This window comes from Moschus berezovskii, chromosome 3, assembly GCF_049115385.1.
Source record: "Moschus berezovskii isolate FMDL1 chromosome 3, NW_MosBer_1.0, whole genome shotgun sequence".
Taxonomy (NCBI): Eukaryota; Metazoa; Chordata; class Mammalia; order Artiodactyla; family Moschidae; genus Moschus; species Moschus berezovskii.
In genome coordinates this window covers 52527673-52541984 of record NC_142462.1, presented here as the reverse complement: position 1 = coordinate 52541984, position 14312 = coordinate 52527673, and the positions used below count along the sequence as shown (strand labels likewise).

General features: G+C 36.5%; 1 protein-coding gene across 1 annotated transcript in view; it reads left to right on the top strand.

The window, feature by feature from the left end:
- The window catches only part of RELN (reelin), a 593433-nt gene that overhangs the window by 554844 nt on the left and 24277 nt on the right, over window positions 1–14312 (top strand). Inside the window, exons 51-59 of the mRNA XM_055420724.2 lie at window positions 210–364; window positions 2307–2521; window positions 4675–4852; window positions 7334–7509; window positions 7656–7762; window positions 8844–9086; window positions 9664–9839; window positions 13150–13223; window positions 14006–14167. Coding sequence (XP_055276699.2) covers window positions 210–364; window positions 2307–2521; window positions 4675–4852; window positions 7334–7509; window positions 7656–7762; window positions 8844–9086; window positions 9664–9839; window positions 13150–13223; window positions 14006–14167 — 1486 coding nt within the window. The remainder of the gene's footprint in view (window positions 1–209; window positions 365–2306; window positions 2522–4674; window positions 4853–7333; window positions 7510–7655; window positions 7763–8843; window positions 9087–9663; window positions 9840–13149; window positions 13224–14005; window positions 14168–14312) is intronic.

Below are 14312 nucleotides of genomic sequence, written 5' to 3'. Positions count from 1 at the left end.
CAAACTAGTATTGGACACTTGATATATCTCAGTCTCTCAGTATCTATGTTCCTAAAATGATGTGCTTATATTAGTGTTTTGTCTGTAGATGGTATGTAATAAGAGAGATTACTAGTTAAAATAATTATCGATCTTACCTAAAGTGAAAATTTGCTTCAAAGTATGTATGTCATAAATCTGAAATAAAATTTTTGTTTTTCTTTTTTAAGTAAATGAGCACTGGCTATTCCATGATGATTGTACAATAGAAAGATTCTGTGACTCCCCTGATGGTGTCATGATTTGTGGCAGTCACGATGGAAGAGAAGTATATGCGGTGACCCACGACCTGACCCCCACTGAAGGCTGGATCATGCAATTCAAGGTGAAAATGTTATGACCTTAACTATGTGTGTGTGCTAAGTCACTTCAATCACGTCCAACTCTTTGCAACCCCATGGACTGTAGCCCACCAGGCTCCTTTGTCTGTGGGGTTCTCCAGGCAAGAATACTGGAATGGGCTGCCCATGTATCCCTCCTACTCCAGGTGACCTTCCCTACCCAGGGATCAAACCTACATCTCTTAAGTCTCCTGCATTGGCAGGTGGGTTCTTTGCCACTAGGGCGACCTAGGAAGCCCAGTGTACAACAATCCATTGTAATTCTTCAAGCTCTATCTGTCTTCTTCACAGACCAGATAGGTTAGCTGAAAGGAGATGTGATAGAAATCACAAGCCCTATGATTTTAACTATATAAACAGCCATATACCAGGAATATAAAAATGAAAAAAAAATTGTAGAGACAATGATCATACAATCTTTTATTGACTTAATACATACATTGAAAACTATTAACAAAATTTACTTTTAAGATAATATACATCCCGGGCTTCCCTGGTGGCTCAGAGGTTAAAGCGTCTGCCTCCAATGCGGGAGACCCGGGTTCGATCCCTGGGTCGGGAAGATCCCCTGGAGAAGGAAACGGTAACCCACTCCAGTATTCTTGCCTGGAGAATCCCATGGACGGAGAAGCCTGGTAGGCTACAGTCCACGGGGTCGCATAGAGTCGGACACGACTGAGCGATGGAATGGAACGGAATATACATCCCAAATATATATAACTTAATGATTAAAAGTATTTTATTTTTGAACTGTTTCAAGGTGAACTTGTGCTATGTGCTGTGCTTAGTCGCTCAGTTGTGTCCAACTCTTTGAGACCCCATGGATTGTAACCTGCCAAGCTCCTCTGTCCATGAGGATTCTCAAGACAAGAACACTGGAGTGCATTGCCATGCCCTCCTCCAGGGTATCTTCCCAACCCAGGAATCAAACCCAGGTCTCTGGCATTACAGGCAGATTCTTTACCATCTGAGCCACCAGAGAAGCCCAAGAATACTGGAGTGGGCAGCCTATCCCTTCTCCAGGGAATCTTCCAGACCCAGAAATTGAAGTGGGGTCACCTGCATTACAGGTGGATTCTTTACCAGCTGAGCTACCAGGGAAGCCCTAAGATGAACTTACATAAGATTTAATGTGCTTCTGAGACTAAATATTAATAGAGAAAAATATTGATAATAAAATGTAGAAAACTGATTTCAATTCCCTGAGTTTAAATCATTATAAGACGTAGGCATTCTTTTCCTTTAAGAGAAGATTGTGGTTATATCTACTTTTTTAATAAAAACATTTCAGTGTTTCTGGAGAAAGAAAATTATAGAAAACAAAGGCATAATCAGCATTAATGCCAACATCAATTTTAGCTAAGATCTTATGTCAACCAATTTATTCTGTCTACCTCATTCCCACTGTATTAGCAACAAATGTTGTATTATGACTGTCTCCATCAACAAAGAAGCTGTGTCTTATCAAAAGTACCCTCTGTATTTACTTCACTGCATCTTACTTGCAGTTGGAAGTGATTTATTGAGAGTCATAAATTGTATAACAAAACAGTAAACTTGGTAAAGCTGTTAGCAATCCTGCATTCTGCCAAACAGAAGTGCCAGACCATTAGCACAACAAACAACAATTTGTAAGAGCAGGCCCAGGCCTTCCAAGGCAATCAGCCAGCTGTTGCAGAAGCACAGCTTTCAGCTTCTCTCCAAACTCTCTGGACAATATATTTGGCACTTTCTATAATTTGTCACCTAGGGCAACCATGTCAACTCCACCATTCATCAGCACAGCAAATAATGAACCTGAAAAGAAATGGATGTGTTGCAGCATCTGTCAAATAATCAGCAGCTTTCTTACTACCAAGTCCTTAGAGCAGAAGTATGCAATATGGTTTTAATACCTTAATAATCTTGCATCTCTCTTTTTATTAGATCTCTGTTGGATGTAAAGTATCTGAAAAAGTCACCCAGAATCAAATTCATGTTCAGTACTCTACAGACTTTGGTGTGAGCTGGAATTATCTGGTTCCTCAGTGCTTACCTGCGGATGCAAAATGCTCTGGAAGCGTTTCTCAACCATCTGTATTCTTTCCAACTAAAGGGTGGAAAAGGATCACCTACCCACTTCCTGAAAGCTTAGTTGGAAAGTAAGTAGAAAATTAAAACCTGGTTCTAAGCATTCAGAAGTGGATTTAGACACTGTGGTCAGCCTGAAAGTACTGTGTAATTGTCGGTAAAATGCTCTCTTCCTTCCTAACTCTAAAGTTCACTCATTAGTGACCTTCATGATGAACTAATTTAAGGAGACCTCAAGATGTAATCCTCAGACTTGTCAAGATAGACTCTGACAGGCTCTTCCATTTTCCATACCTCACTATTGTTCTGTGAGCAATAGTGGTGGCCTTGGAGCCAGTTGAAAAGGTATATGTTACCTTATGGACCTTGTAAATTGTGCTTTCCACATTGGTCCCTTGTCAATCCATGATAGATGGAGCCAAGAGAAAACCTAACTTATCATGCTTTTAATACTTGTATAAATCCTAACTCTCCATGCTGTTTGTACAAACGTAGTTTGTAGGTTTCATTTTTTTTCTTATCAAAGTATTATGTTCTGCACCTGCAGTGGAAAGTAATTAGCCTAGACAGTAGTGAGCCAAGATGATTAAACTGTTTTTTGGAAAGCATGTGGATAAGTTAATTTAGGCAATTACAAAAAAATTCCCTTCAATTGTAAAATTAGGGAAAAAGATACATTAAAGAAAATGATAGTTATACTTCCACCATATGTCACAGTTTCTGGCTAAATGAAGAAACTTTTGTGAAACAGATTCAAGATATATGACCAGAACACATAGAGCCTTTGAATAAGGTACTTAGACAAGGCAAAAAAAGTCCCATAGAGATTGTCTATTGCATGATCACTCACAGTTTTCTGGAACAAATCTAAAAGGCTTAGTCAGTTAACATGCTAGATAACAATCAGTATACTTTCAGCTGCAGGTAACAGAAAATTCCATTCAAATTAAATTACACTTGGCTCAATTGAAAGTGAAATATATTATCTGTATAATGAAAAAAAATCCAAAGGTAAGTGGACTCTAGGATTGGTTGGTTGACAAGGTCAACAGTGTCTTCAAGGACATTATTATTTCTTACTCTCTTACTCTTATTCTTTGCTCCACTGTCCACACACGGATGTCACACTCAGTCTTCAGACTAGTGTCCTCTGTGAACATAGATGTCTCCCAGAAAGCTGGAGCACAATGCATCCTTACCTATGTCCAATGGAAGAGAAAGAGAGTTGCTTTACTTTCCAGCAAATCTGGAGCAAGTACCTCTTTACATCTCACTGCTACAAATTAGTTCAAGAATGTCCATTCCTTACTCCATCAACCGTTAGGGAAATTATGTTATGATGATTCTCATATGATTCACCTGGGCTGAAGTGGGTGCTGGAGAGCCACCATACCCTCATTGCCTCATTTCCCCTGCTTGTTCTCGCTCTCTTTTTATAATGAGGTATATAATTTACAGTCAGTAAAATGAACACATTTTGATTGTTCCTCACAATTTCTTCCCATTGTATAATCCATGTAACCACCAGAAACAGATACAGAATGTTTATATCTTCCCAGGATGTTCCCTCATGTACTTTGAACTCTTTCCACCAAAAAAGGGTGGAATATTTTAATATAAGGTTAATTATGACACTTCTATTTTCCCCAGAGGACAGAGAAGAGCAATGATAAAATTAAAATCTCAGGGAAATCTTCCTTTAATATAACCCTTCAAAATTGTTTTCTTATTAGCATAGTTACTCTGAGAATATTGATTATCTTTGGGGGATTCAGAAGTTGCTGTTCCCCAGCCACCTGAAGGCCATGTGTATGCTGACAAGGCACTATCAAAGGACTGATTTACCTTCTGTACAATTTCAGAAATACAGTTAACGAATCTAAATTGCATTGCAGCCACTGAACTGCAGTTCATAAGTTGATTTTTAATAGTTACAGATTTGCATTTTAAAATGTTCCTTTTGCTTGGCGTAGAGATTCCACTGTATTTTCATTTTGTTTTACAAGTTTACTCACATATTTTAAAATGTAAGTTGAACTGGCTTTAAACTTACATTACTAAAAATAGATAATGATGGTCCAAAAACATCTTTTGTTAACCCATTTCATCTTGTCAGAATGGTTCAAATGTTTTTTCTCTTGAATACTGAATGTACATGCAGAAATATGGAGCCGAATAAAGTTAACTTTTGTTCTTCACTCCTTTGCTCTTGTGTTGCCAATAGTCCAGTAAGATTTCGGTTCTACCAGAAGCACTCAGATATGCAGTGGGCAATTGACAATTTCTACCTAGGCCCTGAATGCTTGGACAACTGCAGAGGCCATGGAGATTGCTTAAAGGAACAGTGCATCTGTGATCCAGGATATTCTGGGCCAAACTGCTACTTGACTCACACTCTGAAGGTAAAGTTAAAGCCCCTGAAGAAAGCATGTACCCTCATTGCAGGTCGTGCATCAAGAGCCAACTTAAGAGTGAGACTAATAATTTATAACCACGTTCTTTGGGACTCCCAGTAAATAAATCTTTGGATAGAATCTTATATATATATATATGTATATATATAGGGTTTATTAAATACAAGAATATTAGGACCAAGTGCTAGTATGTTTTACCCACTAAATAGTATAAACCAGTCTGTATAGATTAAAGAACATACTCTATTTTGGGGGTTTTTTAGAGCAGACTGTTGAAGTCAATATTAAACCTTCCTAATTCACTTTTTTCAGTAGATATACTATTTAAATTAGGAGGATACTGTTGTTATGAAATAAAGCAAATTATATTGATGCATTATCACGCACAAAAAAACAGGTTTTTAAAAAGGCGGGAACGGCACCAGAATTTTTGTTCAGAAAGTATTCTGATTTGTTGACTGCTGAAATGTGGTTGCATATCAAATAAGAATAGAGAGGTTATTCTTGCAAATTTTAGCTATTATACCATTATTTAACATGCAAAATAAATAGTTATTTAACACTATTGCCATATATATATATATACACTCTGTGAATAAATATACTGTATTTATCTTACAATAACAGAAAAATGACTAAATTTAAAAAAGTACAAGTGATTGAAATTGAGTGTATAAGTGACAAACAATGTAAATAAAACCTGTCATTCTGTGACTTCCCTGGTGGTCCAGTGGTTAAGAATATGCCTTCCAATGCAGGGGATGCAGTTTTGATCCCTGGTCAGGGAACTAAGATCCCACATGCCAGAGGGCAACTAAGCCCGTGCTCCACAATTACTAAGCCCATGCACTTCAATTAGAGAGAAGCCCGCAAGCTGCAAGTAAGACCCAAGCAGCCAAAAATAAATACATTTTTTAAAAAACTGTGATTTTTTTCTACACCTTTGGAACTGACAGATTGACAACATAAAATTGGAACAATGCTCACTTGTATCTGAAGCTGTTAGTTTGTATGTTATCAAATGAGATTATAACATGAGAAATGTAGCCCCAGGTAATGAATAATTTTTTTGATGGAGAGTCTTTCGTGAACATTTAAATTCCATTAGCATTCCTCAGTTGGATAAGAAATTGTAGAAATCTATATTATGAACCCTGAATCAGATAGTTCTAATGAGAGTTTAACATGATTGCCAAAGCATGTCTTCTGACTCTTGTGTTCTCACATATAAACCTCCAGTTATAAATTGCATTTGTTTGCTAACATCAGTGAGGTGAGGCAAGTCTAACATGTTGACCACATGTCTTTAACTATAGAGTTGATTATGTTCCAAATTTGAAGAGGGTCTATGTAAATCATCTGAACCATATAATAAGATAGCAACTAGACAGCCTACCTAAGAAGTGAAAAGGTATAGTTTTTCTGTAAACAGCTACTACAGTTACAACTATAATATATTGGTTTCATGACATATTTCTATCACTAAAAATACAAAAAGAAAAAATTTTAAAAAAACCTGCCTCAACCTAATGCAAAACTGTATTGTGGACAAAAAGAATGTCCTCTGGACAAAATGAATAGAAAATCAAGATCTTGACTATGATGTGAGGAAATGAAATAATTGAACGTAAAATTAGCCATAATGAACCCTAATATTTTGTTTTCTATTCTGTTTGGGAAATAGACTATTCCTGGTTGGTGGTCCTTTTTAATCAACAGGATAAACTGGAGACTCGGGAAATATTTTATTCTAGATTTTGAGTTCTTCTCCCTATCATCCTGAATCTTGGCCCTGATAAACATGTGAAAAGTCCTTTAAATTGCCTTCCAAGGTTGTTTTCTTTTGACTTCATAAAGAAAGGTTTGGTTTTAAATGTCCCTGCCTAACCAAATAGACATTTTAAGTTTGTTCTGTGTTAGAAACTGAAGGGTCCTGGGTTCCTAAAATAGTCTCCAAAGTGCAGGGAGTGGAGGGGGCACATATTTCCAGGGAGAATAAGACAATCATTCAGGGAACACTGGGACAGGGGGAAGTGCTAAAACATCTGTTTTATCTTATTCCTTTAATTTTTATAATTTTTTGTTCCTGTTTCGTAATATCATAATAAATTACAAGAGTACTTTCCATAATATATAAATAAATATTTTGAGAGTATATGCTTAAGTAAGTTTTTGCAAATAGGAGTATTACTAAACTCAACTTTACAATTGTTCTATTTTAAGGTTCTTTCTAGATTTTAAATTCCAATAATTAAGCATTATTTAAGCAGTTTAAATGATCATCAATAGATGATGGACAAGAATATTGTGGACGTATTGTGTTGGGTTTCTTTTAATATCTTTCAGAAAAGCATTTGAAATCAGCTCTAATTTTTTAAGGTCCAAGATTTAACTTTGTATTGCTTAACTATTCTATAATCATTCTTTGAAGTTGTTACTGTTAAGCACATACCACTTACTTTTTTCCAGACTTTTCTGAAGGAACGCTTTGACAGTGAAGAAATCAAGCCTGATTTATGGATGTCCTTGGAAGGTGGAAGTACTTGTACCGAGTGTGGGATTCTTGCAGAGGACACTGCGCTCTATTTCGGGGGATCCACAGTGAGACAAGCTGTTACTCAAGATTTGGATCTCAGAGGGGCAAAGTAAGTCACTTTTGTTGTCTTGGTTACAGCTTAGCAAATTGGCCCCCACACAAGAACACACCTATGAAAGAAGTTGTTATCCAGGGCTTGAGTAGATAATGTGTTCTAACTATCTGTTCTGATGGCTAATTTGTGCTTGCATTTAGATTCCTGCAGTACTGGGGGCGCATTGGTAGTGAGAACAACATGACCTCCTGCCATCGGCCCATCTGTCGGAAGGAAGGCGTGCTGTTGGACTACTCTACAGATGGAGGCACGTTTCAGGGGTGAAAGCCATGCCTTGCAGTGGATTCGCAAATTCCATCCATTGCCCCTCAGAAAAGTCTCCACAAAGTTTGCTGACCTGGCAATGCAAATAGTGAAAGTCACAAAGAGAAAGCTATAGACCTTGGTTGCATTCCACCCATTACACATTCTATATTTGTAACTTCTGTGTTGTACAAAATCTACCCAAAAAGGTAAAAGAGAGAAATCACATTTTAAAAAAACTCCAAGCTTATGAGTAAAGACAATAATCACGAGGCATAGCTGAAGCTTGATTATAAATATTACAATTGCATAGTCTTCCGAGTAAAATATAATTTTAAAAACATTTTAAAGTGTTTTAAAAAGCTTTTGTGTGAACAAGCATATAATAAATGGTATAGAAAATCTATAAGAAAGCATTAGTAGTTGTGGAAAACTATAGTCAATTTGTGAGTCTGTCACACACTATTTTAACAAGATTTTGTTTCGTTATTTTGAAGTAGCTAGAACCAGACCAGTAGTACCATGAGGTCTTTAGAAAATCCCCCCTAACCTAGGGGATAGGTTTCATTCTTAATAACTGGCAGATAAATAGATGACCCTACCTTAAAAGTATTTTAGGAATTCAGGGGTGTTTTCTTAAGTAATTTAAACATTCCACCTACTGTCTTATCAGTTGATGAGAGAAGCTTCATATTCCTCCAACAAATCACAAATTGCATAGAATTATAATCATTATATTTTAAAATACTAGGAGTATCTTATCTAGAAAGATTTAAAACACAGGTGTTTCTCATTATTTATGAGAAATAATGCATATAGGAATCGAGAACAAAACTTTAGAAGCAGAAAATATTTAATTTTTACCTCGGTATTTTTATTTTTGCCCAAATATTTCTAAATACCCTTCCCCTTAAATCATCAGTCTCATTTTGAAACAATGTGTGAATACCTACGTTAAAGTCAATGAAATCACTTCTCATTATCTGGCTGAAGATCTCTTTGGAGAACTTGCAGTAACTGCAATATATTGGTGGTTTGTTGTGTTTTTTCCAGTATATTACTATGTTGGTATATTTGTTTTATAGGAATTACCTGGACTTTACTCCATGAGATGGATTATCAGAAATACATTTCAGTCAGACATGACTACATACTTCTTCCCGAAGAGGCTCTTACCAACACAACTCGACTTCGCTGGTGGCAGCCTTTTGTGATCAGCAATGGACTTGTGGTCTCCGGGGTAGAGCGTGCTCAGTGGGCACTAGACAACATTTTGATTGGCGGAGCAGAAATCAATCCCAGTCAACTGGTTGACACTTTTGATGATGGTAAGAAACAAGACTTTGAGCAGTCTTCCCTGTATATCTTTTGTCTGCTTATGTCTTTACATGAATTACTACATGAAAAGCATTTAGATGAGTGCCTACCATATATTTTCTGATCAACGAATGTTAGCTATTATTTTGCCTAATAGTTTATACATCTTCAATGTTGACTGCGTGTTGAAATGTCAACAAAGAATTTAATAAATCCCATTAAAGACAAAATATCTTGCTCTAAATATAATTTGAAATTTCAGCAGCCCCAAATAATTTCAGTTTCCTTAAGAATTTCTATACACAGAGATACAGATTTTATGGTTTGAAAGTATTCCAGGAAGAATCTTGCAATGGTAAAAGTTACCCAGACTAGCAATTATATTTTAAAATTTGGGTAATTGTTGTACTAGCATTTAATAATCTTTTCTAGATTTGATTACTATATATATTATACCAATTAAAGAAAATAAAAATCAATCTTGAAGGGTAAGCAAAGAGCTACAGCATAGACATTCAGGTAGCTCAACAATAAACCAATTAATTTAAGAGAATAATATGCCATATTATTTCCAATTTATCTTAACAGAAGGCACCTCCCATGAAGAAAACTGGAGTTTTTACCCTAATGCAGTGAGGACAGCAGGATTCTGTGGCAATCCATCCTTCCACCTCTACTGGCCAAATAAAAAGAAGGACAAGACTCACAATGCACTCTCCTCCAGAGAACTCATTATACAGCCAGGATATATGATGCAGTTTAAAGTAAGGGGAAGCAGCTCCTCCAGGCAGTCTGGTGTTACATTTGGGGGAGGGAGTACGGAGAGAAAGATTATTTGAACAACTATAAGGAAATGATTTATTTCATTCATTAAAAGAGACTTTATTTTATGAATAAAAAGTTATCTTTCACAAAGGCCTTTATCTTATAGGATTATTTGAACATAGATATATTGAGACATAGCAAGACATGCAACTGTATTATATCTCAGATATGTAATCTTGACTTCACTTTTACAAACCTTGGAAATAAGAAGCTCAAGTAGGTGCCTCTGTCTATCTCTTTCTTTGTCTCTATCCCTTTCTGTCTCTCTTTCTCTCCCACTAATTTCTCTACCATTTTCTGTTTATGCCTATTTCACACATCAAGCTTTGCTTCTTTATGTGTCCTTTTTCATTATATCTTTCCATTTTTCTTTTCTCTCTGACTTCCAAACAGCAAACCTGTACATTAGCCCAATTGAAACCTCCCAAATCCTCAAAGATTTGAAAAGGACTCTCACTTCTTATTAATAAATGCATATTTTACTCATATAGAAAAATGAAAGAGAAGGCATAGGAGGTAATTAGTAGACAAATTAGAGAGAAAGATAAAGCACTATCAATTATTGTCTTATTGCAGAAAACAGTAAAAAGGGACATTACAGAAATGCAGTTTATTACTGGATCATTTTAAAGAGACAGATCAGTTGTTCTAATGCCCTTATTTAAAAAGATGTGCTACAGTGACAGTTAACAGAAAGAATCCTTATTAGCATAAATAAAAATGTGTTCGTAGCTGGGAGAAGGGGGAAATGGGGAGTTAATATGCATAGGGTTTCAGTTTTGTAAGAAGAATTCCCAAGTTGAAGAAAAAAGGCAAATTTTCTGTTTTCCTCAGCTTTGTATTAAACTCTCCTTCAGAGACTGGAGGGTGAGGCAAGCCCGCTCGAATGCTACCACCACCTCAGCACTATCCTTACCTTAGTGACATGAAGGATGCTCAAAGTCACATCCAGTGTTACACTACCCCTAATTCCAAGCCACGTCCCTTAAGAGTGAAGGCTCTTCCTCTCCCAGGCCCACATCACACTCGTATTTTTGATTAAGTTGGTTGGGGCCTCCTCTTTTGTTGCTTCTATCAATCCAGAACTGAAGAGACTGAAATTTTCTTCTCTAGCCAAGCCAATTTGTTTCTTTTAAAAAAGAAAAACAAAAAACTTGTCCCCAGAAATTTAAGAATTAAAGTGTCACTAAATCTGCATCTTTACAGTCATCATAGACTTTCTGAACACCACATGCAACACCTTTCACCCATTCCTCGTTTTTCGTTTTCTCTGTACTATTTGGCACTCTTGTCTTCTCCAGCTGGTGAAATTCTCTTTCCCCTCAGCTTCTGGGTTCTTGGCTGCTTCTCCTCTTACATTCCTAACAGCTACGTCTATCTCCTTTTAGGCTGTTCTTCCCTCAACCATCTAAATATCAGCATTTCTTAGTACTTCTCCCAGGCTTTCTTCTCTCTTCATAGACATTCACACTATTAAGAACTTCATTCATCCTCTGGCTTCAAGTATCATATCTTTAAGAGCAACTCCAAGATTTGCATATCCAACCTTGACTGGCTCATCAACATTTAATTTAGTACTTTTAATTGCCTGTTCGCTTTTCTACACCTTTGAATTATTGGCACCTCAACTCAACATGTTTAATAGTGAACTTCCTATCTTCCCACTTCTGCCAACTCCTCTCTCTGATTTTCCTATTTCTCTTGATGGCATTGCCTCTCACTTATTCACCAGCTCTACATTTTAATTTAGTCTTTGATTTATCATTTTTCACATCTAATTAGTTACTCCATCCTTTTAATTCTAATTCCCTGTATTCCTGGCACCCATCCCATCTCCTCTCTTTGCACTGTTACCACCTTCATTCTGGCCCTCATTAAATCAGTAGTCCACTGAGTAGTCTTCTCCTGTCTAATGAGTAGTCTTCTGAGTAGTCTTCTCCACTTCACATGTCTTCAGCAGCACAGATTGGTTCTTACAAAGCACAGCTTTGATACATCATTCTACTGCTCATAAACCCTTAATGACTCCCCACTGCCTACCATATTAAGCTCAAACACCTTTGACTACAACTCATGGTCTGCCAAAGTCAACCAATCTTTCCAGCCTTCTCTACCAATGTTCTACACTTAAACCAAAACACATTAACCACATGCTATGCTCTAGACATGCCTCCTGCGTGTCTGCTCACAGTCCTTCCACCTAAACGTCTTTGTCCTGTCTCTACCTCTGAGATGCTTCCCATTCTTCAGGGACGGCTCACATGCACTCTCACTGATGAATTCTTTTCTTTTTGTAATTGAAATATATTTGACATATGGCAATGTGTAAATTTAAGTCATACAGCATGTTGATTTGATACATTTATATATTATAATACAGTTGCCACAATAGTGGTAGTTAGCACCTGTATCATGTCACATAATCATTATTTCTGTTTGTAGTTGGAATAATTCAGCTCTCCAACTTCTGAAGAATTATTTTCTCACCCACTTAATCAGATTCAACCTCTCCTTCCTATGAAGCACCAAAGTATTTTGTTTTTTTCTGGTTTCCATTTCCACTGCTGGAATACACTTTGTATTCTCTCTCTGAAACCACAGTTGTTTTATGAATAAGTATATAATATGGAGTTTATAGCACCAACCTTCCCTAGTGTCAGCACTGAAACAGGACTTGCTGATTGAGTAGATGATTAGAACTTAAATTTGAATCATCAAGTCTTTATAGCATTTATGCACTGTTGATGATTCAAGCATTTAATTGCACATGATATGGAGTACTTTTATCTACATGGAAATGGAAAAAACTAGGAATAAATATTAAGTAATTAAAAATTACTATTACATTTATTACATTACATAAAAATGTAATGGTAGCATCAAGGAAGTTAGTAAATCAATGAAGCTGTCTTGAACCAGTGATACTTTGTTTCTTTCCATTAATTCTCCTAATACTACTTTCCTTTTGACCAATTTATCTCCCCCAAATTTACAATTAGTATGTTATACTAATTAAGTAAATATAAATAGTATTTTTTAACCTTAATTCTCATCTCCTTGCAAAATGGTATGACTTGAACAAAACTCAAAAGAACGTCTTCTTGGTGTCTGACAGGCTGCTCTGTAAAAACTTCTCCAAATACTTCTTGGTTACTTATCAAAGCCATAATGAAGAGAGACGGGAGTTCTTGTTAATGATAGGCATTATTTAATCTTGCCTTACACATATCAATTATCTGCTTGTTTTAGATTGTGGTGGGTTGTGAAGCCACTTCTTGTGGTGACCTTCATTCTGTAATGTTGGAGTACACTAAGGATGCAAGGTTTGTGAAATCACTTTTTACATTTCCTCCAAATGTGAATATACAATTCAAATGGTTGTCTGTTTTTAAGGCAACTGCTTACAGGGACGCATTCTTATGTATTAAAAGTGGCAGTTAATTGTATGCATGTGAAAATGTCATTTGTATAAAATTCACAATGTATCTTATTTTCAATTTTTCCTTCAAACCAACAAAAATCAATTTCATACTAGGCTGCAGCCAACAAATTTTGTTATTTTAAACTAAGACACTGTATTTGTCCTCAAAGTAGAACTCTCTTTTGTTTATGTTGCTTGTTTTCAACCAACCCTAATAAAAATATAAATCAATGAAAGACCTGATTATGCTTTAGCTAGAGTCACATTCCCCAAAGCATAGTAGCACTGTTGACTATAAGTCTGACTTAGTGCAGTTACCTCTTTAGGGTGTCGATGGGCCTGCCTCCCACCACCACTGCGAAAAATGAATTATAGTAATAAAGTTTGGGTAGAAAGAGAATTTTGTCAATCAACTCCAGGTATAGTTCTTGTAGCAATATAGGGAGAAGAAGCCACTAGAGTCAGCTCTGTGCCTGCTATTATTCTGTCATCTCTAACTATGTTAATGTGCTTATAGAGTTGAAATAATTTTCAATTTTTCTTTTTATTATATGTAATTATATATATATGAAATTTATATTAAAATTTCTTAATTTAACCCAATCATTAAGCATTACCTTGACATGAGACAGGCTGTATATTTCTCTGAAGAGCTGTCTAATGCATCCTCTCTGGTTTCTGCAGGTCCGATTCCTGGCAGCTTGTTCAGACCCAGTGCCTTCCTTCCTCTTCAAACAGCATTGGCTGCTCCCCCTTCCAGTTCCATGAAGCCACTATCTACAACGCTGTCAACAGCTCCAGCTGGAAGAGAATCACCATCCAGCTGCCTGATCATGTCTCCTCCAGGTAGGCTGCATACTTAACGTAAACTATGTGGAATGACCTGTGAGTCTCAGCAGAGCTCATACAGTGACTCAACAGCAACTGATAAAAGGAGTCTAGACTTTTAGTTCGGAGAAGGCAATGGCACCCCACTCCAGTACTCTTGCCT